Source organism: Kogia breviceps, chromosome 15 (genome assembly GCF_026419965.1).
Source record: "Kogia breviceps isolate mKogBre1 chromosome 15, mKogBre1 haplotype 1, whole genome shotgun sequence".
NCBI lineage: Eukaryota > Metazoa > Chordata > Mammalia > Artiodactyla > Physeteridae > Kogia > Kogia breviceps.
In genome coordinates, this window is record NC_081324.1 from 3,882,501 (window position 1) to 3,907,054 (window position 24,554).

Genomic DNA, 24,554 nt, shown 5'->3' on the forward strand with positions numbered 1-24,554 from the left:
GATTTCTTTCTCAGATACTGCTGGAGGCTGACCAGGACTCAGCAGGCGAGGTCAGCCCCAGGCCACCCAAATCCCTGGGGAGAGCGGGGCCCTTCCTGAGATGCATCTCTCTGTGACGGCGGCTCCACCAGAGGAACAGCTGTTGGCTTCCCAGCCCTTCCCTAAGAGCCGCTTCACTCAGAAGAAAGTGCTTCTCTATGGCAGAAGGGGTGAGCTGAGGGTCCCTCCACTGCCAACCTGACCTAGGCAAGGAAAAACACTTCCTAAAATTTCCAAGTCCAACTTTTCTCATAATAAAAGTGAGTTAACAGCCACATGAATTACGAGTTCCCCACTGTTATTTCAGATAAATGTTCACAGACTAATGATTTTCTAAGAATCGACATTTTTGTTGAAAGCCAGATGTATTCCATTCATAACATTACCAATAAGAGAGCCATCTCTTCAAGATTCAATAAAGTTTTCTCCTTCGTTGAATGGAGTACTTTCAGTACTAGGCTAGAGAACTAAATAGAAGTTTCTGAAACCAACTTTCTTTGTTTCCCATCAAGCATATGATGTGGGTCATATGAATGTGGCAAATCACGGTCTCACTACGTAGACATCAAGGCACAAAACTGGGCCAAATATAAGTTTGCTCATCACTGATCCATTTGTGGCCCCATTTTATTTTATTGATTCACTCAACAATATAATGAATATCTATGAATTTACCACTGAGCTTGAAAACTAGAACATTACCTTCCAGATTTTAATTTATCCCAACCTTACACCTCTAGCTAAGAATGATTATACTCTTACACTTTTTTCATTCTTACTTTATTTTCATCAACTCCAGCGGTTGGATCTGTTTAGACTTTTGGTTTTAATCACTTCCTCGGGGGCACAGATACCTACGACAAGCAGAGCACAGCAGATAAAGCTGTACTGAGATCTGACACCAGCTGAGGTAAGGGCCCCGACTCAGTGGCACCTGAGCACATCAGATTCAAACTGGAATTTCCACAGAAATTGAAATTAAGTCTCATCACTTGGGGATCAACAATATTATAAATGCTAAAGCTGCAAAAGTCAATGTCTTACTATACAAGTAAAAGAGCTCTATGTATAAAGAGATTCTGTTTAATCTGATGAGCAAGCCACAGCTTCTCTGAGATGCACAGAAGGTGCCCCACCACTGACATGGTCTTTGGGCCAGCCCCCCTTGCAGCTTCAGAAAGAGCACTTGGTTTTTACTGGTTTTACACAGCAGTGTTCCATGTAAGGTTTTTTTCCCTGTTTAATAGAAAGAGAAAACTCAAAAACTCACTGAGACTTTGAATATGTTCATATACTGCTATTACTATGAGTACTAATAAATAATAAGCATTGGGCTAGTTCTTTTGTTAAAAATTTTTCCTAATCTTCAAGATATGATTATCATTTAAGCAATATTTTTTTAGAAAAATGAAAAGGTATAAAATTTTAAAGATCTGATATCCAGCAATAAGACTTCCACTTTCTAGTTGCCAAAAATATATGGCATATCCATATTATGTAATTATAAATGTGAAATGAGAAAAAGACATTCTGAATATTATAATACACTGTGAGAATGAAAGGGGAAATTATTGTTTTAATTAACTTGAAAGAAAATTTGGGTATAATTTAAATAAAAACTTCATTATATATATGTTCTGCTGATCTGCTGTTTCCCATAATCCTTTTTTCCACCAGATTAGCATGAAAAAGGAGACACAGATATTGTCTAGACCTTAGCAACTAAAATTTTCTTTACTATGTTTTTATCTAAAAGTAAGTACTTTTTAAATTATAAAATGCTGTATTTATATATAGTATGATTTCTGTTTTGTACTTCTATAACTATAAATTCATGTCCATGTCACCATAACCCTGAAAAATGAGAATATGTGTCCTGGGCCTCCCAGGAGAAGGTGATAAAGCCCCAGTGACTCAGGAAGAATGCACTTGAGGTTGACTCCGTTAAGAGACAGGACCATAGACAGTTACATACAACTACACTAGTTTGCACTGCCTTTTTAGAAATGTGACTATAAATCATATGTTAGACCAGCTAAGAAAAAGTCCATTCGGAAAAAGAAAAATTTCAATGAGGACTTTAATATCTTAAATCTATCAACATTCACGGAATGTCAGTCACCTTTGGAAAAGCTGAGAGAGAGAAGGAAAGCTGCCAACCACACCCTCAAGGAATTATCTAGTGTGGACCCAGGGCATACATCCACTGTGTTTTAAACAAAAAAAGAGAAGCCAAATAGAATGTGCTAAGTTGTACATCAGTCTTCTTGGTACTAAGAAGCGATTACATAGAATGGAAATCCAGGGAAGGATTTTCACAGTAAGACAAAACCTGGGCCTTGAAATTGCAGCTGACACAGGCCTAGAAGACCTGCAGACATGGTTTTCAGTGGACACTGAGTGGAAACAGTAAAAAATAGTATGCTGAGATAGCTTTCCTGTCATCCTGACCCAATTTCTGTATCATACTTACTGCACCACACTATGTCTAGGGAATCACTTTCTATAAAAAAAGCAAGAACTGTATTACGTTAAAACTCAGTGGAGGGACTTCCCTGGTGGCGCAGTGGTTAAGAATCTGCCTGCCAATGCAGGGGACACGGGTTCGATCCCTGGTCTGGGAAGATCCCGCAACTAAGTCCATGTGCCACAACTACTGAAGCCCGCACACCTACAGCCCGTGCTCCGCAACAAGAGAAGCCACCGCAATGAGAAGCTTGTGCACCGCAACAAAGAGTAGCCCCCGCTCGCCGCAAGTAGAGAAAGCCCGCGCGCAGCAGCAAAGACCCAACGCAGCCAAAAATAAAATAAATAAAAAATTTTGTAAAAAAGATTTAAAAACTCAATGGAAATGATTACTTCACTGAAAAGCAGATCTCTATATTGACATCATATGCTAGAAACAGTTCTAAATAGAATTAGGTTTGACTCAAATGAAACTGCCAATATTTGATGGTTTTTAACCTAAGTGTTGATTTCATATGATTCAACCTTAGGAGGTGCTAATACCTTAGAACGTATCAAATGACATCAGGATTCTTTTGAAAGGGAACGAAGGACCTGCTGCAGCAGAAGACAGTCACTCTGTGGAACATCAGGACTACTGTAAGATCGACCCGTCTCTTACGGAACATCAATGTCTGCTTGTTTTCTCCGAGTACGGGGGTGAGAGCAGCACAGGATTAGTGGAGAAGCCCTTTGTTTGAAGCTCACAGTGGATTATTCAAGTGACCCAAGGACCAAGAACTGGGGGTGGGAGGAGGTATCTTAGAGCATAACCTGTGTAAACCCTTGAATTTTCCTATCAGAGTTCTGTGGCATAATGAAATGTAAACATCTTGGTTTTCATCTGTTAAAATGGATCATCATATTGCCTTGATCCAACTTTACAAAAATTACTTCACAAAGGTTGTAAGTTTCCTGAAAATTCCTCAGGAAAAATTTTAAACTTGCACTTTTATAAGCAACTACCAAGACATCATGAATATAAAGAACATCTCACAAGAAGTCAGTACTGTATAATGAAACTGTATGAAAGTTGGTAATTAAGCCTAATTGAAGGCTGCAGTGAACATATAGGTCTTTGTTCTCTTTAATTCTGGCACTGATGGGGAATTAAGGATAAGAGCTTAAGGCATATTTTAATCAGAGTCCAGATGCATAAGCCCCAGTGTTCTAAAAGCAATTTAAGTGAAATAAAAGAAGAGAATTGCCAAAAATATTCTAGATGCCTGCCAAGGGAAAACACCTATATTCTGAACATTTCACATATCTGATTGATCATTTTGGGGATCACTTATTCACTGACTTCAAAAAGAGTTAAACGGCAGATGTTCTTATATCCAAGATCTGATTGAACTCCTAAATGGTAGCAGAAAAAAAAAACAACCCTTAAAAAATTTACTTCTGACATTAAACAACAATGTATTATCACATGCAAAAGCAATTAGAACATTCATACTAGAAAAGGTATAGTTCACTATCTCCACAGAATTCACTTTTATTTCTATATGAGGAGGCAATAGAACACAATAGATGTCATTTTAATAAAGATTATCAGTACTAAACCATACATTTCTGGTCTCATAACTCAATGAGCTAGTACTAGATTACATCATTATAACGTATACAGTATCATTACAGCCTTTTGGGTTTCCACTTTGGGAGATGGAGAGAGAAATATATATAGTTTATTCACCAAGGTTCCATAGGAATATGATGAAAAAAGCAAAATCATTTAGAGATGGAACACACAAGGGAGAAACTCATAGAAGACAGGGGCCTCATACTGAAGCTTGAAATAAAATAATGATTTGGAATGGTAACCAGGAAAGATGGAATGTAGTAGGAGTGTAACAAGGAATAGGAAGAACAAAAGTATAGAGAAAGGAAGAAATACGTTATGGAGTTGGGAACAGAATGTGTTTAACAAAATACAGGCAGACCTCGGAGACACTGCAGGTTCAGTTCCCAACCACCACACTAAAGCCAAGTATCACAGTAAAGCCAGTCGCATGAATTTTTCGGTTTTCCAGTGCATATAAAAGTTACATTTGCACTATATTGTAGTCTGTTAAGTGTGCAATAGCATAATGTCTTAAAAAACAATATTCATACCTTAGTTAAGAATACTTTATTGCTAAAAAATGCTAACCATCATCTGAGGCTTCAGGGTCATAGTAAGAGCATCGAAGATCACTGATCAGAGGTCGCCATAACGAATATAATAATAATAAAAAGTTTGAAATCTTGTGAGAATTACCAAAATGTGACAAGGAGACGGAAAGTGAGCAAACGCTGCTGGAAAAATGGCGCCGACAGACCTGCTTGATGCAGGGTTGCCACAAACCTCCCATTTGTAAAAAGTACAATATTTGCAAAGCACAATAAAACAAGGTCTGCCTGTAAAACCAATGCCTAAACGGCTTATTTGCAGACAAGCTCCGCAACTGAATCGGGCAAGGTGACCAGCACTGAGGCAGACAGGGAGCAGGCGAGGCAGGGAGAGCGGGTGAGGGTGTCCAGGAAATGTCGCTGTGACCGGCTAATCCACTTGCCCACACTGTCCCGGGGCTGAACTCCACACTGACGGCTTGCTGGCTTCCTCTTCTGTACAGAGTAAGAGGTCAGCGCTGGCACAGCATTCAAGGCTCTTTCCAGCCGGATTCCGGCTCAGTTGCCCAGGCCCACCCTCACCCGTCCCATGATCCCGCCAAAGGAAACACTCCCACCGGTGACCGTTTCCTAAACAGCGCACGGCTGGGGTCTTAGCTCTTCATCTTCCCCTCTGCCCTCCCCCAGCCCCGGGGCGCACTGCAGCAGGACTCACCAAGCTCGCGCACGCCTCACTGGAGGCCTGACTGTGCTCTCTGCTGGGAGGGCTCCGAATCTACGCTTCACTTAAAATGCACCCCTTCAGAAAGGTCCTTCCTGACCACTCATCCTAAAGCAACACCCGGCCCAGACACTCTCTGGAATAGCACCCTATTGTGTTTTTCTCAGCGCCTCCTAATAAAATCCTCCTTTTCCTGTATGTGCATATTATCGCTCTACCCTTAGCCTCACTCCACCAACCCTAAATTGAAGGGGCATGAGAACAGAGGGTGTATCATCTTCAAACACGACATGACATTTCAATTTTGGAACACAGCAGTAATTGTAAATAGCAGATGTAGTGAATGTTTATTGGGAGAATAAATTAATGAATAAATTAGATGTCTTCATTAGCATCCCCCATAATACCTCTTAAGCAAGATTAATTGTTCCCGCTTCTAAAACTTTCTTTTGTATCATTGTGTAGCTTTTCTTTCCACATATTATGGATAACTGCATAACCTACAATATCTTTGAAAGAACAAGAATCATACAATATCCATGTCTATTTAAATGCCCAGGGATAAAACACACAGAGATGAACGCTCAATACAATACTAGCTTAAAATTAAAAAACGAATCTTAGAAAACAAAGAAAACAATCTTACATTTCTGTCACACACACATACTTCTAACACTTAGACTTCCCCTACTGCTAACATGAAAATCTCCCCTAGAGTAGTAAACATGGAATTTTATCACACAGCTGTGATGTACTAAGAGCAGCAGTTACTTTTGACAGAGCAGAGAGCAAGGACCCTGCTATAAAAGTTAAGCAACCCTCCCTTCTTTGGCAGGGGAGTACACACCATGTCTGCTCAGCACACTTTAGGAGCAAGCATTCCTCAAAATAAGATAATCTCGAAAAATAAAAAGCACCATTAAAGTGCACTAAATTTTCGTACAACAGGGCAAGGACAATTAAAAAAAAGGTCTCATAACAGGGCTGCATGCTGCTCGACACAATGCCCCCAAACCACAGGGCTGGAGACACGTGTCCTCCCAGACAAATACTGACCCTATTCCACAAAAATTCTCATTGCAAAACTTCCCTTGAATTCTGTGAGCTTTGATTTATGTGAGGTTGTTAAAATATACCACTCACATAAAATGGGAATTTCCCATAAGGGAAAAAGAGATGAAACTAGAAATAACAGTAGTAAATAAAATGCATTCCATGAAGTCCATCCTGATTTCTAGAGATGAATTACAATGTTGGCACTGAGCTTCCCAGCGTAAACATGAAGAAGAAAACTCAATTATACACACGATTTGCTAGTACTTAAGACCAAAATGACAAGTTGTTTCAGAAAGGCACAACTTTTCCTGGAAGAGAGACCAGAAAGACACTGCTCCCCGCCCCCAGGATCTCACCAGGAAAATACGACATGTGTCCAGGAGCTGCGCCCCTGAGCACGATCTTTACAATAAAGACACACGTTTTATAAGGTTACTTCTTAAAACATTCTGAAATTTAAGTCATTATCATAAAAACTAAGTACAAAATCAGTCAAAATGTTATTGGAGGAAGAAAATAAAACCAATGGGGGCAAAGGAAAGCAGCTCTCTAGGGATGGGACTGATTGAAGGGTAAAACTGAAAGCACATTGAGAAATGAGTAGAAAGAATATTTATTCAGAACAGCGAACTAAATTATAGGACAAATATACAGAATCCAGATATTCCACATAGCTTTGCACTACGCAACTGAAGTAGGAGTAGGGCTACCATTGCTTCATGGAAACTGAGGGCCCCAATTAAGTTATGAGCATGAAAAGCGGGCTTTCTATCCCCTCAGAGATGAGTCATGAGAACCATTTGTAACTAGGTCCAAACACCTCCCCAAAAAGTAAGTTGGAAACTTCAACAAACAAATGAGGAGCTGAGATCCCGATATTCTCGCCAGTGATGCTAACTTTTGCTAACTTTCACCTGGAAAATTTATAAAGTAAGAATTAGAATATACCCATTTCAGTAAGAAAACATTTGTCATAAAGCAACCATAGAACATCCTAATTATCCATTTAATTTAGAAATACTACCCAAATGCTAACAAGATAACTTCAGTGGAAAATATATACTCTCTCCTTATGTACCTTAATAAGTGGTCAGATTAAGTCAGTAAAATATAGAAGTGAGTTTTCTAAAAATAACAACCTTGGCTTTACATGAGTGATGTGACTTCTATCTATCATTCCACATAGAAATAATTATTTAGCAGGGCTGTCTATTCAATCCAACTTCCTTATAATAAAATGATGTCAAATGATCATAGGATATTATTTACATACTAGATGCTGTCTACAGATGGAGAAATGGGAGAAGATAGAGGAAAGGGAGTCCTAAGCTCATGCGAAAGCAACAGTAAGTCACTGAAATAGAACAACCTCCCACTCATTAAAATAAGCAATCTGAGATAGAATGAATTGAAATGTTTTTCCTCCATTTTGGCTCAAAAGAGTTACTTCTTATATAAATATTTTTTAAAGTAGAAAGGAGCCCATAGACACTTTATTTTTCCAAAATTGGGCTTCATTAAAGAAAAAAGAAATCACTAGCCATTGATTAAGGGAAGAACTGAGAGGGGAAACCGGTAAGTAGCAGTCACGGGAGAGCAGACCTGAGCCCGAAAACACAACGTAACTGACAAGTGTTATAAAGAACACTCTTCACAGATGAGAAGGACACTCTCAACACGGAATGAAATATCTCAATGCATCCATGAGAATAAGCTACCTGTTTCAATGATAAAATAGAAAACAGAACTTACCTTACAGAAATTCACATGGAACAAATATTAAGGAAAATGGTTGATCCTAATAAAATAAAATATAAGCAATAACAACAACTTAGCCAAAAGGCAAGTTACTTATTTAAAATGGACAACGAAGTGACAACAGCAGGAGCTGATCTCACATTATGAACATAATCTCTTCTAATAGGAAAAATTTGAGTCTACCTAAATATATGTAATTCAGAGTTTTTATATAATTCAGAGTTTTAAAAAATGTATTATTCTCTCAATTAAAAGTAACCTAAGTTTCTAATGAACCCAAAGTATCACTGGCAAAGCTTCAATAACAACTGTGCATGTACATGTACATTCCTTTTCCCAGGAATGTTTGGGTTTCGGATGACATTCTCATGCTTCAGTATGTATATGTGTAGCTGATTCACTTTGTTATAAAGCAGAAACTAACACACCATTGTAAAGTAACTATACTCCAATAAAGATGTGAAAGAAAGGAAGGAAGGAAGGAAGGAAGGAAGGAAGGAAGGAAGGAAGGAAGGAAGGAAGGAAGGAAGGAAGGAAGGAAGGAAGGAAGAAAGAAAGAAAAAGGGTGAGGCTTACATCTAAACTGAAAGACAGAAAACAATGATGATGCCTTCATACAATTTTTACCATATAAATAAAAAAGTTCTTGAGAAAGGAGATGAGATAGACTCCAAAAGACTTACACAACATCCTGTCCTATAGCAGTGGCTCATAACAAATTAGAACCACTATCAGGGTTGCCAGTATTTCTGTCCCACACTCAGACTACATAATATCTGGTATATGCAAAAATGAGGGGAAAAGATTTTATTATCAATAAGCTCAAAGATACTGTTAAAAGTAAGATGCTCAATCACAAGTTACAAACGTCTGATAAAGGAGAGAAGCCAACAAAAATATCAGGGCTCAGGAATCTGAAGGAGGCCCGGGGGAAACGCATTCACTTGAACAAAATCACTGGCCAGCCCTGAGCCTGGCCCCCGGGGCCTGAAGATACCCCACAGCTAGGGTGACAATAAGGCAGAGTCTGAGACTAAGAATATTCACAGACTCCTGCAAAAACGGCGTCACTGAAAAAATACTACGGTTTTAATCTGGATATTCATTAATAAATTGAAAAACTACGTACATTCTTTAGCTCTTAGATTCTCACATATACACATCCAACTTAAAATCCTTTACTGGTAAAACTGGTTTGGGGAGCACATCAGCCTTCTATAGATACTGCCAGTGTAGACATTTCCTGATGCTGTCCCAGACACCACAAAAGCAATGTATCAGATCAGAAATTCTGAGTGAATCGTTTCCCCCTCCTCCTGTTTACGCAGTCATTCAAAGCCCAGCTGATTTCCAAGCACTGAACTACAAATGCTATCTCTTTCTATTGTAATATGCACCTGGCTTTCACATAAGATATACTTATTATGGCTGTTTCAATTGTGATAATTGTGGATAAGCTCGTTTTCTAGATTTCTATTAGAGATTTCAGAGAGTCAGAAAGCTACTTTGGCTAACTATATTATAAAGAGAATTACTTACTTTAAAATAAGGAACACTTTAGAATGAATTTGCAAATTAACTGGAGTTTATCATTTTGGAATGTGAACTGAATGTGGCTATATTTAGTTGTTTATATCTAAGTGTACAAGACTTCCAATATATAGTAATATACTACCTTAAAATAAGTTCATGCAAATTTAGGGACAAAAAAGTAAGTTCTTACACAGCCATCACTTCAGGTGTTCAAAGAGTCAAAAAATATATATTTGAAATTATCTACTTTTCTGTTGCTAATGACAGTCATGCTGACAAAATTCATTAGCTCATCAAACTATAGTGCAAGAATATGATTTATTTGTAATAAATTGTCATTTTTGCATATATCAGTCAAAGTACAAGGCCTAAATACTTGCAAACAAAATGCATTATTAATTTAATTGTCACAGCCTATTTAGCTGATTTCTATTACTATTTGCTATAATATGCAATGCATAAGAGGGGAGAATCAAATTCAAAACATGAAAAGAATAAACTGATTATATTGTCCTAGAGAAATTAAAATATAGCAAGCTTGCAAAACTATGGCCAAGGCATTAATGTTTTAAGTAGGTAAGAAAAAAATGTTTAACTTAATTTAGAGAACAGTTACGCCCAAAGTGACGGTGGAACATGCTGATAAAGAGCTTCTTTGTTCCCTAAGACTGTTAAAAGGCATCAATTCCCTCTCCAAGGAATGGAGGAAGGTGGACTGGAAGGAAGGAGCCTTTTGGTATTTACTGTGCTAGATTTTGCTACTTAAATCGTAGCCTTCTCCAGCTATGGACATCTATTGGAAAATTATGCTGCGGCTGAGGCGCTGGCATTCCAACTCAGTATTTCTATCAGGAAGAGGGAATGCCCTATCTATAATCAGGTATCATAAACAAGAGGTCCTCTGAAACACAGAATTTTTGGTAGGAAAAACAATTCAATCTAATGTTGAATGTAGATCAACTCTGCACTCGGACTACTTAGAAGGTAATAACCCAGAAGATGAGGAATACTTTCCCATTTGAGACTCATCTCCTGATTTGAGGACAAAAATCATGTAAAAGTTGGAGAAAAAGCTTACCATACCTCAAAGGGGGAAAAAGACATGCAATCTTTCTCTTGCCTCTTTTTAGCCTCTCTTTTTGTATTAGGGACTGAAATGAGTGAACAACAACAGAGAGTTATCCTGGAATGCACAGGAAAAGGTAAATGGAAAAACCTAAGAGTACAACTGGAATTTTCAAACTCCTAGCACCATATATAGGAGGTATCTACTGTTTTTAAGGTGCTTGGAGGATAAATATATGTATAAGATGTTGAATTTTTCATTAATATGAAACCTTATGAACAGACATACTCAAATTTTTAACATTCCTAAATAAAAAGCAAAAATGATACATTTGAGTTCAAAATGTATAAGAGTTATATAGTAGGGAAATATTTTTTTTTTTACTAATTATCTGATCTAGATTGTTTTCATTCAAATTTATTGTGTGAATCAAACACCCTAAGTACGTATATGTAAAGATTTCAACGTGAGATAATATAATCAGTACACAGAAGAGCACCAGAATTAGAAAAATAACAATTCTAACACTTATTAATGATGAGATATTGAAGAAATTGTTGTATATTCCTGAATCTGTCTTTAGTTCTATAATAGAATAATAACGCACCACTGATAATGTCATATAATGATTAATGAGATAATGCAAATGAAAGCAACAAGAACACAATAACTACAAATGTTTTGTTCCTTAAATACTTACAAAACATAACTTTGACAGGTTCCAAATTACAATTTAAATAATACAAAATCTTTTGAATTCCAAGAATAATGCATTCAGGATCTGTTCAACACATAAATTTTGTCTCAAGTTAAATATAATGTTACAAAGAAAAGTATGAGAAACCAAAAGGCAGATAGTAGGCATATGTAACATTCTAATATTCTGACACAGTGGTCATGTCCAAACTAAAATGCTAAAGAAAACAATATGCCACCAATAGAAAAGTCAAGTTAAATTCCTTGTAAACATAGAACATATTGATGACTATTTTAAATTTATTAAACATTTACAAACACAGCAGAAGAAGCCCTAGGCTACAGAGTGATAGAACAAATTGCATCATGACTGACATTTTCAAATAGTATTTAAAACAAAAGTTTCTAGGAGTGTCTGCAGAATTTCAGATACCATCTTGGAGGATTTGGGGAAAGCTGAAAACCTACCAGGTCTTTGAAGGAGGTGAGAGTGCTTGCACTAGTGCTGAGGGAGCTGCGCATTTTAAAGATTTAGAGTTTCAGAAGTAGCCAGGCTCACCTGGTAGCTGACACTGCTGTATTTCAGTTCACCTAATATAATTAAGTCTATGTGATGAAGCTAATTATGATACAGTAGCAAGAAAAAAGAAAACCTGGCAGTTGATGACACAGTAATTGTAGTGTTATTTTTCATGACATGGCAACTGTAGTATTATTTGGGGGATGACACAAGATGTATTTCTTTTTTAACATCAGCAATGTTTAATTCCACAGTAAGAATTCAAAAAATGTTATTTTAAAACCTCAAAATAAAAATACACAAAGTTCAAATGAAAATAGACAGTTTGGTTTTACATATTTATTTTAGCTCATTCTGATGCATTTGCAGAGGTCAATTCCCTCTAATTTAACTCTTCTACTGTTTCAAGGTTGTTTCACAAATTCACAAATTCAAATCCCTCAAATCTTTTCAAATATTCTTAGATTGAATTTTCTACAATTAAAATGCAACATTAAATCCTTATTGGAAAAGACGCAGATGTAGAGAATGGACTTGAGGACACAGGGAGGGGAAAGGGTAAGCTGGGACGAAGTGAGAGAGTGGCGTGGACATATATACACTACTGAATGTAAAACAGATAGCTAGTGGGAAGCAGCCGCATAGCACAGGGAGATCAGCTCGGGGCTTTGTGACCACCTAGAGGGGTGGGATAGGGAAGGTGGTGGGGAGAGCCAAGAGGGAGGGGATATGGGGATATATGTATACATATAGCTGATTCACTTTGTTATACAGCAGAAACTAAAACACCATTGTAAAGCAATTATACTCCAATAAAGATGTTAAAAAAAATTCTTATGGGAGAATGGCATAAAATATGATATTCAACAACAGAGTACCACTCATGTAAAACATGACAAACTGACTTGATAAAGTTCTAGGAGTCACCCCACTAAACAAAATCTAAAATGAAAACATAATTATATTAGTTAAATTTTTTTTAAATGGATGAAAATTACCTTTCTTTTGGTGTGCCAACTCCATGTTTTCCCAGTAGATGAGTATTTAGGTGTTTCTTCATTACAAAAGCAACCCTAAAAGAAAAAAAAAAAGTTATTATTGAACTAAAACTTAACTCTCTGCTAGAAATACATACTAAATTTTTAAAAAATAGACATGGATTTTATATATATATATATATATGTAACATGAAAATATATATATATTTGTAACATGAAAATGCACATTACAATGGCACTAAATTCTAAGCAGAAAGCTTGCATACAGATTAATATACTGCAATACCTGAAAACCAGAAGAAATAACTGCATTTAAATTCACTGGTTCATTTTCTCACTTGAGTAGACAAAGAGGGACCAAACCAGTGATTTTAGTTCTTCAGTCACTGTCTTCACTGTCAGTTAGTAAGAAAGATAAAGCAACACCTCAGTATCACATTCCCTGCCCCTTAGTTGATCCCACACTCAATCATGAAATGAGTTTGAGAAAATGTCATTTTATTAAACATTTAAGGGACTGTAAAAGAGAAAATGAATAGCCTTCATGAAGCTTCCTTAAAAACATGGTAATTATTTGGAGAGGTTTTTAAAAATGATATAAATGTTTACCGTGTCTGCAATACAAGCAAAAAAAAAAAAAAAGTACTTAAGTGCCCAGAAAGTATCAATAACTAAAACAAGCAAAAAGTACTACCTGACACGCTACCTTATTTTACACACAAATCAGACCACTTAATTCAATTTTGTTGACGTAGATATGAAATGGACAGGAATCAGCAGCCAGTGCATAGTGCACCATTCTTCGGCATATACATAGTACAACACAATTTAATTATGTCGTGTGAGTATTTAAAACAATTTAGATCTCATTCAGAAGCATCAGACTAAAATGGCTCTCTTGATAAGCAAAAAAAATAAAAATTTACTGTTGTAACTTTCAGTGTAAAAGGGCTTGCAAACATTTTTGTTAATTACGTATTACAGCTGTCCTTCATAAAGTTAATTACTAATAGCTGAAAGGCAACAGAATCTATTTGCATATGTACATGAAAGGCATGACATATGCAAAAATATGATTTTAATTAGCATTCTAGGATATGAAGGGCTACAAATCAAACTGGCATGTTATAAGATTCTTAACATTAAACACAGAATTCATCTGGACATGTTTGCACAAACAGCCAACACAAGACTATAAAGTACTATGGCCTTATGGAAGAGACGTGTGTCAAAAGCCAAGACCAAAATGTGAATGCTCCTTTTCATGTCTGGTCTATTTTGGTTATTTTCATATAATATTAGGGAACCTCAGTTTTGAGGCTAAAATAATATGTTTGTATTTTTTTCATGACTGAGTCCATTATTCAAGTAATGCATTTGTATAACATTAAAAATAACATTCATTCTTTTCTCTACACTGAGTAACAACTATGGACAACACATGCTTTACAACATAAATAACCAATCACACCACCAATCCATAAAATGAAAAAATGATTATTACATACAAAGAATCAAACTGTGATGATATTAAGTGCTTAGCAAAAATTACAGTATAAGATATTCTATATTTGTTTCTGTTTGGTTTGAACAAAATAAATAATATTTTTCATTTCCTTAAAAAAGAATACAGCAATAACAACAGTCCATTTAAGTCATAACTTCCCTACTTTCCTCTATTTTCCTATAGTTAAAAAAAAACATAAAGCTAATAGCAAAGAGCAAAGGTTAAGAACCCAGAGTCGCAAAGCACAGCTTACTTATATGACCAAGTATAATTTAAGAGATCTGAGCTTAGAAACCACAGTGTAGTTTTTAAAAGACAAAAATTTTGTTAATTAAAATGTTTCAGGTTTAAGAAGTAAAACAAAAATATTACACTGCACAGGGGAACAAACTAAAGTACACAGAAAAGGAAAGCTTATTTTTATAATTTAACATTCTGACATAATCTGCTGAATGTCTATAATACTAAATTATCTAGAGGAATAACAATTTTTTATCATTATGGGGAAGAATTTACAATACTAAAACACAGCTCAATTGTAGTCAAATGCTAAATATTTATTCATCCAAAACCTGACATAAAGTAGCTACAAATTCTTTTAATTTGGTCTAACTAAAGTATGTGTAGTGTAAAAGTCTCAACATCATCCGCAGTGAAACAATATAAGCCAAGCATGACCGACTAAAATAAACGTACCAACCTCCATGGATAATAACATTGCCAGTAATTTGTATTTACTGCACGGAGCCCATCCTTCACTGCCATCATAAGAGTATTAATATTTTAGCATAATGGTTGTTTTGGAAAGCTTATAATCTAGATACCACCAGAAATAAAACAAAAATGATCCTGAACCTGAAAAGCTATACAACTGAAATGCTCCCAATGAGCACACGTGACTTAACACTTTGATTGTTTCCATGCATTCACCAGTGACTATGTACCAGCCATGGGCAGGTTCTGCATGTAGGATGCAAAATCAGACAGTTAAAGTCACGTCTTCACGGAGCTTCCCTTCTATAACCTGTGGCTTCTCATCAGGACGGAGCAGCAGCACTCAGCCTGCCACGCTCCCGCATGGACTCCGCTAATCATGTGTGCACAAGCTAACGCGTGTGCTAAAAGCAGGACCTACCCTAGACAGGAACGGTCTAAGCAACCCCGGTACGCAGGTCAGCTAACAAAGAGAAGTCCCTGACTCGGAAAACATAAAACCTAGTGAGGGAAGCAGATGACAAGAACAAAAGCTACAATACAGAGCATCTTAAAGAGTGAAAAGTGGTGGGAGAAAAAACAAAATAGAGAAGGAAGAGCTGACATCTCAGCAGGGGGTCAGCATCTGACATTCGGGTGGCTTGGGACTGTGGTGCCGAGCTGCGTACTCCACCAAGCAAGGGACAGCAGGCCACAGAAGGAAGGGCAGCCGCGGAGACCTGGGGCAGGAGCCCGTGGGGCTGCCCGCAGCGAAATGCAGAGCAGCGGAGGGATGAGGTGGGGGCCGGGCACTGGCGGAGGTACCAAGCTCGTAGGCCATACAGCCCGGGCTGGCACCGAGTGAGAAGGAAAGCGTCACAGGCGTCTGAATAGGGGACAGATGTGCGGGACTCGCAGTTTAATAGCGTCCTCTAGCTGTTCTGTTTAGCACAGACTGCGGGGGGCAGGGGAAGGGGGTGGTGTGGGGACACAAAGAGAGGCAGGAACTAACTGGCTCTTGCAATAATCCAGGAAGAGGTGATGGTGGTTTGGACCAAGGGCTAGCAGTAGAGAAGAGAACTGGTCAAATTCCAGAGACATACTGTGATTAGAACCAAAAATTTCCCTAGGGACTGCACATGGAGTCTGGAAGAGAGGAATCAAAGACAACATCAAAGATTTTGGCCTGGGAAAAGCTGAGTTGGTCTGAAGGAGAACATCCTTTTAGGACATGTTCAATGAGGAAGCCCACTGACATCCAAGACGGGTCTCTAACAGGAGGCTGAATCTACTGGTCTTGAGTTCAAGGGCAAGATTCAGGCTAGAAATATATACTCCGAAGCTATCCATCTGGCCAGTGCCTGACAATCTAAAGGAACATCTTGAAATAAAAAAAAGTAGTGCTGTTTAAAGTATGATTGATTTCCAAGTATCTATAACTGACTGAAATAGCATCATCTGAAATTGTTTTTGGTGTCAAAAGAACAGCACATCAGTAGCATTTGCAAACGAGCTACAGATTTCTACTTTTTAGTACAAAAATTTCAGATTTGAACTCCTAACTTTAAAATAATTTTTCGTACACTATATGGAGCTAGAATACAAATCTCTTCCTTTAGCCCCTCAGATTTTCTCACTGCAGAATTATTTCACTTGTGCGTCACGAAAGATTACCTGACTTACCTATGAAAGCGAATACAATACAAAACCACAACTACGGAGGACGGAACGTGCAAAGCAGGAGCCACCCAGAGCCACAGCACCCCGGCACTCCCGCCTCACACCGTGCAAGGCAGGGCGCTCAACTCAGGGGCCAAAAGTCAGGTGTGCACAGCTGTGTTTCTCCTGAACTCAAGGCAAGAGAAGCAGAAGCAGGGACAGCAGCTTCCCTGAATTTCTGTTTTGTTGTTTGTTTCCCTCATCTGTCAAATAAGGTCCATGCTCCTGAAAGACAGGCCAATAGATACAATATCCACCTCCTCAAAAATTTCTGATGGTCAGGTCCATGTAGGCACTATAGGTTACAGGAAAGAAAGTGCATTTGCTGTTAGGAAGTTAAAATCTAAACACAATAAGTTAAAAGAAAATTTCTAAGCGCTCATCACTATCTATGCCGCGTGCACAGTCACTTATCCTTTTAGTCTTAATGAGGGATCTGCAGTAATGCACCCAGTTCTCCCAGCTGGTCCCCCTCTACGCCAGTGCCACACACCTCCCAAACAGCTTGTCAGAGCACAGGGGCTACACAGTGAAAGGCTGAGTGAACCAGACAAGAATCTAATTGACAGTTTTTCATCACTGCTGAAGAAGCAGAAACTTTTAAAAAACAACAACAGCAAGCTGCAAGGTTAGCAGGCCAAGACTACCTGAGGAACACAAGAAACAAAGGCCTCGCAAGCAGGGCGAGCAGACACTTGTGGTCATGCTCCTGGTCCAGGCTGGTTAACTCCTCAGGTTGGGTGGGCCACGCAGCATTTCCCCCCCCTGGCAGCACTTCAAGTACAAGTGAGAACAGGTGACTCCTGTCAGCGCTCTGCCATTTACGGCTCCTGTAACTCTGGGAATTTTAGGAACACTCTCCGAGTAGCCGTTTCCTCAGGTGAAACATGAGAAAAGCAATACTTCATAGGAGTTTCGTGAGAGTTAAATAAAACAACATAAACACAATGTGGCATGAGGAGCAGATAAAGACTCCTTAATAAATAATAGCTAATATCAGTACTGCCATTTTTAGCATAGTGTCTGTGACACAGTTACATCTAGAAAAAGAACAGTTTAAGGATTTCAACTCTGAAAGCCTCTATTCCTTTGAGCCAGTTCAGATAGCATCTTAACTGATACGCATAACAACTTAAATGAAATTTCAGAAGATGCAGCAAGACTACCTAGAAAATCAAGATGCCAAGATCTGACAAATCTACCACGTCAAACAACAGTGCCTACCTATGTGAAAGCCACTGAGCTGAGATGTAGATTAGATACCCATTTCTGTTTACACCAATCCCCAAGAAGGGGGCTGGGGGCCAAGAACGAATAACACACTCCAAAACTGAGCAACAGCAACAAGCAAAGAATACTGGACCATCACACACATCCAAATGTCCAACAACCCAAGGTTCTGTTTTGTCCCTCTTTATAGTAGTTTTGTCTTTTTTTTTTTTTTTTTTTTTTTTTTTTTTTTTCGGTACGCGGGCCTCTCACTGCTGTGGTCTCTCTTGTTGCAGAGCACAGGCTCCGGACGCGCAGGCCCAGTGGCCATGTGGGATCCTCCCGGACCGGGGCACGAACCCGCGTCCCCTGCATCGGCAGGCGGATTCTAACCACTGCACCACCAGGGAAGTCCCTATAGTTTTGACTCTGAATGGTAGGTCTCTAAATTAAAAATTAAAATTTTAACTAACTTGGAGAAACAAAATGGCCTGAATGAGTGAAAACTCTAAACTTTGAATTTTGATATATCTTTAAAAGAAATTCATATTTGGTTTTTTTCAAAGTGTTTATACATATATTCTAAATCCTAGAATCTCATAAGAAAGCAAATCTACACAAAAACTGCATCACCAATAATCCTGTGTCTGCTGTCAGAACTTCAGAGAGAGCCCTATAAAAGAGCCCACCGTTCTGTGTTTTGCGTAACCAAGTCACGCTGTGGACCTACCGCTCCACCACAACCCCTTCGCTTTCCCTTCTGGCCTCTACAAAAGGCCCTCGCCTTCCTTCCAGGTGCAGAACTCAGGGTTACTATTAATCCTCCAGGTGCTAATATAGATGTAGCAGGCACTCGGGAAGAATACCTCACAGGTGATACCCAGCCTTCCTCCCTTTGAAGTAAGATGGAGCCAAGATGGTACTGACAGTTAGGGAGTATAACTCTGGAAATAAACCCCTGGGTCTCCACCCCTGGGCCGCCATTAATTCTCTCTGTAAACTGAGGCCTGTTATGTAACGAGGCGCCTTTGGTTTCTTCTCACATAAGATGGCATGGTGGTCATGAGGGTTACACGATTAATGCCTGGGGCCTGACACTCTCTTAGCCTTATATAAACCTTTGCCACTTTTAAGCGATTGAGCCCCCTAGGCTCGAAGGTTCAAGACGTAATGAACATCGCCAATATTCTACCTCATTCCCACTGGCCGGTGCCTCTCGAGCGCTGGGCACCAAGTGAGCAAGAAGAGCGTGCCCACCCCCTGTGGATCTGTTTAGGAACACTATGTTCACAGGAGCGACAATGCCATTCAGTGTGATTCAACTCCAACGCTAATTAAAAGATTCACCTGATTTAATAAGCAAGCACCAGGGACCCCAAAATAAATAGCATTCAGGCCTAACCAAGGAACAGGCAGGAGAAGGATGAATGACGATAAAACAGTGTCAGGTGCAACGACTGAGGTAGCAGGTACGGAGAGAGGAAACATCAGGAGCCTCTAGAAAAGTCCCAGCGAAGTCTGGGAGCAGAATGGTTAAACTGGCTTGTGGGCACAGATTCCAGGCGCATGGAGCAGGGCGTACAGCTTGGAACAAAATAACGGAGAAAGGTCAAGAAACACTGCTAGAGAAGTAAGTGACAATTTGAGACAACAAAGAAAACAAGCAGAAGAATCCTCATTGTGAAGGGTCTTCTAAATCATGCCCCAAATTTTAGATTTTACCCAGATTCTCAACATTGCCAAATATCCTACAGAGGACTGTTCCATGGAATGTTAACCGGGATGCTACCCAAAGAAGTCGGGATGGGGGGTGGTGTGGAGTAAGGCTGGACAGTCCCAGGTCAGAAGAGTAGAACACTGCGGACTTCGAGCCAGGGGGGTGCTGGTGAGCGCTGGGCACCAAGCGAGGGAGGAACATTGGACCGCTTTCTCTACACCGGCTCACCACTAAGTACCTTCCGCAGAGCAGACCTACGCACAGCTCCTAGAACTGCGTCTTCAGGACACGATTTAGAAAATGCTGCTGTAGAGTCAGGAATTTTGAGACTGGGACATGAAAATGACGAGGCTCACGCTTCATAAGGCACAGGTTTCGCAGTCAGGCAGCGCCGAGATCAGATCCTGAGTCCACTACTTACCATATGGGTGATCCCGCACAATTCTTTAAATCACACTAATCCTCTGCTCCCTAATTTGCAGTGTGGGATAATCACACTTATCTCAGAAAGTTATAAAAATGCATTACTTAGCACAGCAGCTGTTACACGGTCATCATTCAAGTTTTAGATACACAAAAATAAATTATCTATAATGTGATTTGACTTTTGGAGCAAATGCCCCTTGATATTAAAAATATATAGAAATTGCTACCATTTTGCTTGATACGTCTGTTTTATGATTAATAAGGTATTACCACTCTGAAAATGTCCTTTAATGAATAGATTATTTTTATACTATAGTTTTACAATAATTTCAATTATTTAATGGTATCAGTATAAAAGACAGATGAATTATAGATTTTCAGTATTGCAGTAAGTGTGCATTTCTCCTACTGACTCTACACCACAAGAGCAATGGCTTCTGAAAGATGTCCACCTCCTCATCTTGTGAAACCTGTGAGGTTCTGCGGCATGCAAATGGCATTAAGGTCACTGAACGGCTGGCTTTAAAATAAGAAAACGATTCTGGAGTATCTGGGTGGACTCAGTGTAACCCGTGTCCTTAGAAGTGGAAGAGGCAGACGAGGCAGAGAACGTGGGTGGCTCTGAGAGCAGGGTCACAGAGATGCTGCGTTGCTCAGCTGGAAGAAGAAGAATTGGACCAGGAGCCAAGGAAGGCACGTGGCCTCTCGAAGCTGACATTGTGTGAATATCCTGTTTCCTAACAACCAGCCCCCACCACTTTCAGTGCTCACTGACGAAGCTTACCCACCTCAACGATCATAAGGAGTGCTGCAGAATGGCAGTGTTCTAATTCTATCACGCCTTCAACATTTATCAGCTGGCATTCTTCTATAAAGAACTTCAGGATTTTGCCCTTGTCTGTCTCATCTGCTCTCTCTAGCTCTCTTTCAAGAGCGCTTTAAATGGACTCTGCGATTTTCACTTTTATGCCATGCTTCATAATCAATTATCATAACTATGCTTTGTAATTCTCATACTATCCCAAAATTGGCCAATGGAAGCCCCTTAAAGCTGGCTTCTATGTCCTTTTGACATCACTCCTCTTAGTGTTCAGGCTCTTCCTTACTTTCTAGCAGAAGATGTTCCAGGCTCACCATGTCCTTTCCCTGCTGTAGACCTGGATCGGCCCTGGTTTCTTAGAGTAAGGAGTGGAATTTACAAGACAAGACTTAGATGCTAGCTATGACAGCTGCTGTTTGGAATATCACTCAGTCCAAGCCCTCTCAATATACAAAGGTAGGAAATACATCAATGAACACAAATAAATAACCATATGGCAAGCAGGAAAGGAAATAGAGAGGATCTCAACTGTAATGGCCACACTTGGTACATGAGCCTTCGTCATAACAATCAATCATATCTTTTCGTTATTCTACAATACTTTGTAATATATTTTCGAGTGGTATACGAATACATTTCTGTAAACAAATCACATTTTATCTATAGAAGCAAAACTTTCTATTCAGATAATTCTTTTTTGTGAATCATGAAGGTGTAAATATACTGTTCACTATTACTTTCTTAAACTCTAATAACTTGGCTTCTGGTGCTAGTTCTTCTAACCCATTTCTCAGCACTTCCTGCTTCTCACTGTTGTCGATTCTGGTTCCTCCTCTCATCCTCTTAGGGTAACACTTTGATTCGTATACAGTCTTATTTCGAAGGTATAGTTCAATTCCTGGGCTTCAGTGCATAACCTCTTTGTGAGTGACTGACATCTCCACCCATGGCCTTTGCAAGGGCCCTTCTTCTTGTCTGAATTGCTGATAACTTAAAACATATCCAACACTCAGTCATGATCTTCCCTCACTAAGGGGCTGCTCCAGACCTCCCTAATTCTACCAACTGTACCAGCTTCCCAATTTAATAATCACATTCTCATGTTTATAAGTCATCAATTGCTTCTTCACAACTGCTCCCTCTCAAGACCATACTTCTCTCTCTCTACTATAATTACGCTAGACCAAACCATTTTATTGAAGTGCTACAGCCTCAAGGTGCTCTCCATTACAAGTCACCCTATATACCACCATCACACTATCTTCCTATAAAATATGTTCACACTGCAGCTTAGCTCATAAATGTTTTATGCTTCTCTTTCTGAATTGAATAAAGCACCAAGTCCTAAGCAAACAAATATGAGTCTTCAATAGTAATTCTGAACCAGTTATTCCAACTTCTGGATGTACCCTCAAGAAAGAATCTTAAACGAAGGCCAAAAAAAAAATTCCAACAAAAAAATGAAAGCACCCTAAGTGTGCAATAGTAGTGGCATTATTAGAATATTATGCATCATTAAAAATGCAGAATGTTTCTCAGGAGGTATTAGATTTAAAAGGAACAGAAGTACTACATACAATGTAATCCCATATATATATATATATATATATATATATATATATATATGTATGTATGTGCATTTTTGTTTTCTCACATATACACATACAAATATATATAAAGAAAAGCAAATACCAGGCAAATTTGCTCTGATATGAGATCTAGTTTTAGATTATTTATATTCTTTGTTTTTCTATAGTAAGTAAAAATTTTTGAAGCAAAATGATGCTTCACATTTTACACAGCATTTTTTATGTTTCCTCAATGGCTCCGCATAACTGAATGAGTAAGTGGTGGAGGCATTATCAGCTCAACCCGAGAGAAGAGGGAATTGAGGCTCAGAGAAGATAAGTGACCGACTTTTTCAAGAAAATGTGGCAAAGGAGCTGAAAATGCAAAAGTAGGGTTCATGCCTGGTGACCTTTACATGGAGCTCTTCCCACCATTCCACACCCCCTGACTCATGAAAGATTATACCCTCATGGAAAACAAGAAAAAAGAAAAAGTACAGAAATAAAAGCATTCACAAATAAAATCATTACAGTATATTCAATGCTGTTCTAAATGAGTATGAATCTTTCTAAACGAATGAGTGAAAAACCAAGTAGATGATATCAGACAGACTTTATTTTTAATTCACCAAGATTAGAAAAGTGCTCATAATATTTAAAAAGAAAATATTTATCATATGTTGAAGGTACAAACTAAAAATCAATGACCTGTGAAACAGGTCAGACAAAAATAAATATGTACAGTCAGTTAACAAGTATAATTATGCTTAGAAATAAATATAAAGATGATGATCATTATTAAAAGAACAGCCAATTGAGATACACTGCATTGGTTTTATTATCAATAAAAATCAATATATAAATCAAGATAAAATAAAATATTTTACCCTCAAAGTGTCGGAAATCAAGATCACGCTAATATTAGTGTGATAACATAAAATACATTGTACAATACTTTAAAAACCTAAGTGAAGCACGAAACCTTCATTTACGTAATACATACAATGAAATACATTATGTATCATTGTCAGCATATTTGAAAGCAGCTTCCGATTACGCTGTTTAACCCTGACTTCATGGAAAACTTTTCCTCATCCACGTATCTTACCTAGACATGAGCACACTAACGTACAGGAACACAGAAAAGCCTGAAGTTCAAGTGAATCCTAATCTGTCCAAAAATTTACCTTGCAAGTAAAGGGAAAATCTACAATTCCATGATATTTGTTTACTCCCAAATTCAGAAGCTAACAGGTATTAAATAATACTTAAAAACTATATTTCTCAAACTCTGTCACCAAATCATTGCTAGGCCAGACCAAGTATGCCTTCCATTGTTGCTCAAGTATCTTAAGGCACAATTTCTCAGAATGCTATTGCCTTTTCTAGTTGTAATCATCACATAGAACCGACTACTTCCACATTTGAAATGTTTATCCTTGTAATTTTACATAAAAATACTCCCTTCAAAGACAAATTATCAACATCCCAAAATTTAGAATTACCAAGGATCCTTTAAAATTATAATTTTAATTTTCCTATATGGCTCTGCTTCTCCATGAAAATAAATGCTATTATGTTTATTGAAAATCCCCATGGAGAAACAAAACTTGGAAAATTTTTGTTCATTCACAAGAAATAAAAACTTTTCTAAGTGTCACATGTCTCCTGAGAGTAAGCATTCTGTGTCCAAAAACCAGCAGTGAGCTTTTAGATTTTAAAAAATGTTAGCGAGAGCAATCAGAAACAGTCTTCTGAGAAAACTCCGAGGTAGTGGCCCAAACACAAACACACTCACACACCATTTCCTGCACTACAAAAAGGAGGAAGCGGAGACCTTCTTATTTCTAGAGCTGATCTTGTCAATTAATGCAATTATTAGTATTGTCAGAGC

The 24,554-nt window shown here is 38.3% G+C and overlaps 1 protein-coding gene across 4 annotated transcripts in view; it reads right to left on the minus strand.

Moving 5' to 3' along the window:
• ZNF407 (zinc finger protein 407) overlaps positions 1-24,554 on the minus strand; it is a 414,468-nt gene that overhangs the window by 257,690 nt on the left and 132,224 nt on the right. For all 4 annotated transcript variants that reach the window (XR_010836938.1, XM_067015316.1, XM_059039468.2 and 1 more), the window contains exon 4: positions 13,002-13,076. Coding sequence is in view for 3 of the 4 variants with exons in the window: in XM_067015316.1 (XP_066871417.1) it covers positions 13,002-13,076 (75 nt within the window). In the remaining variant the exon portion in view is untranslated. The remainder of the gene's footprint in view (positions 1-13,001; positions 13,077-24,554) is intronic.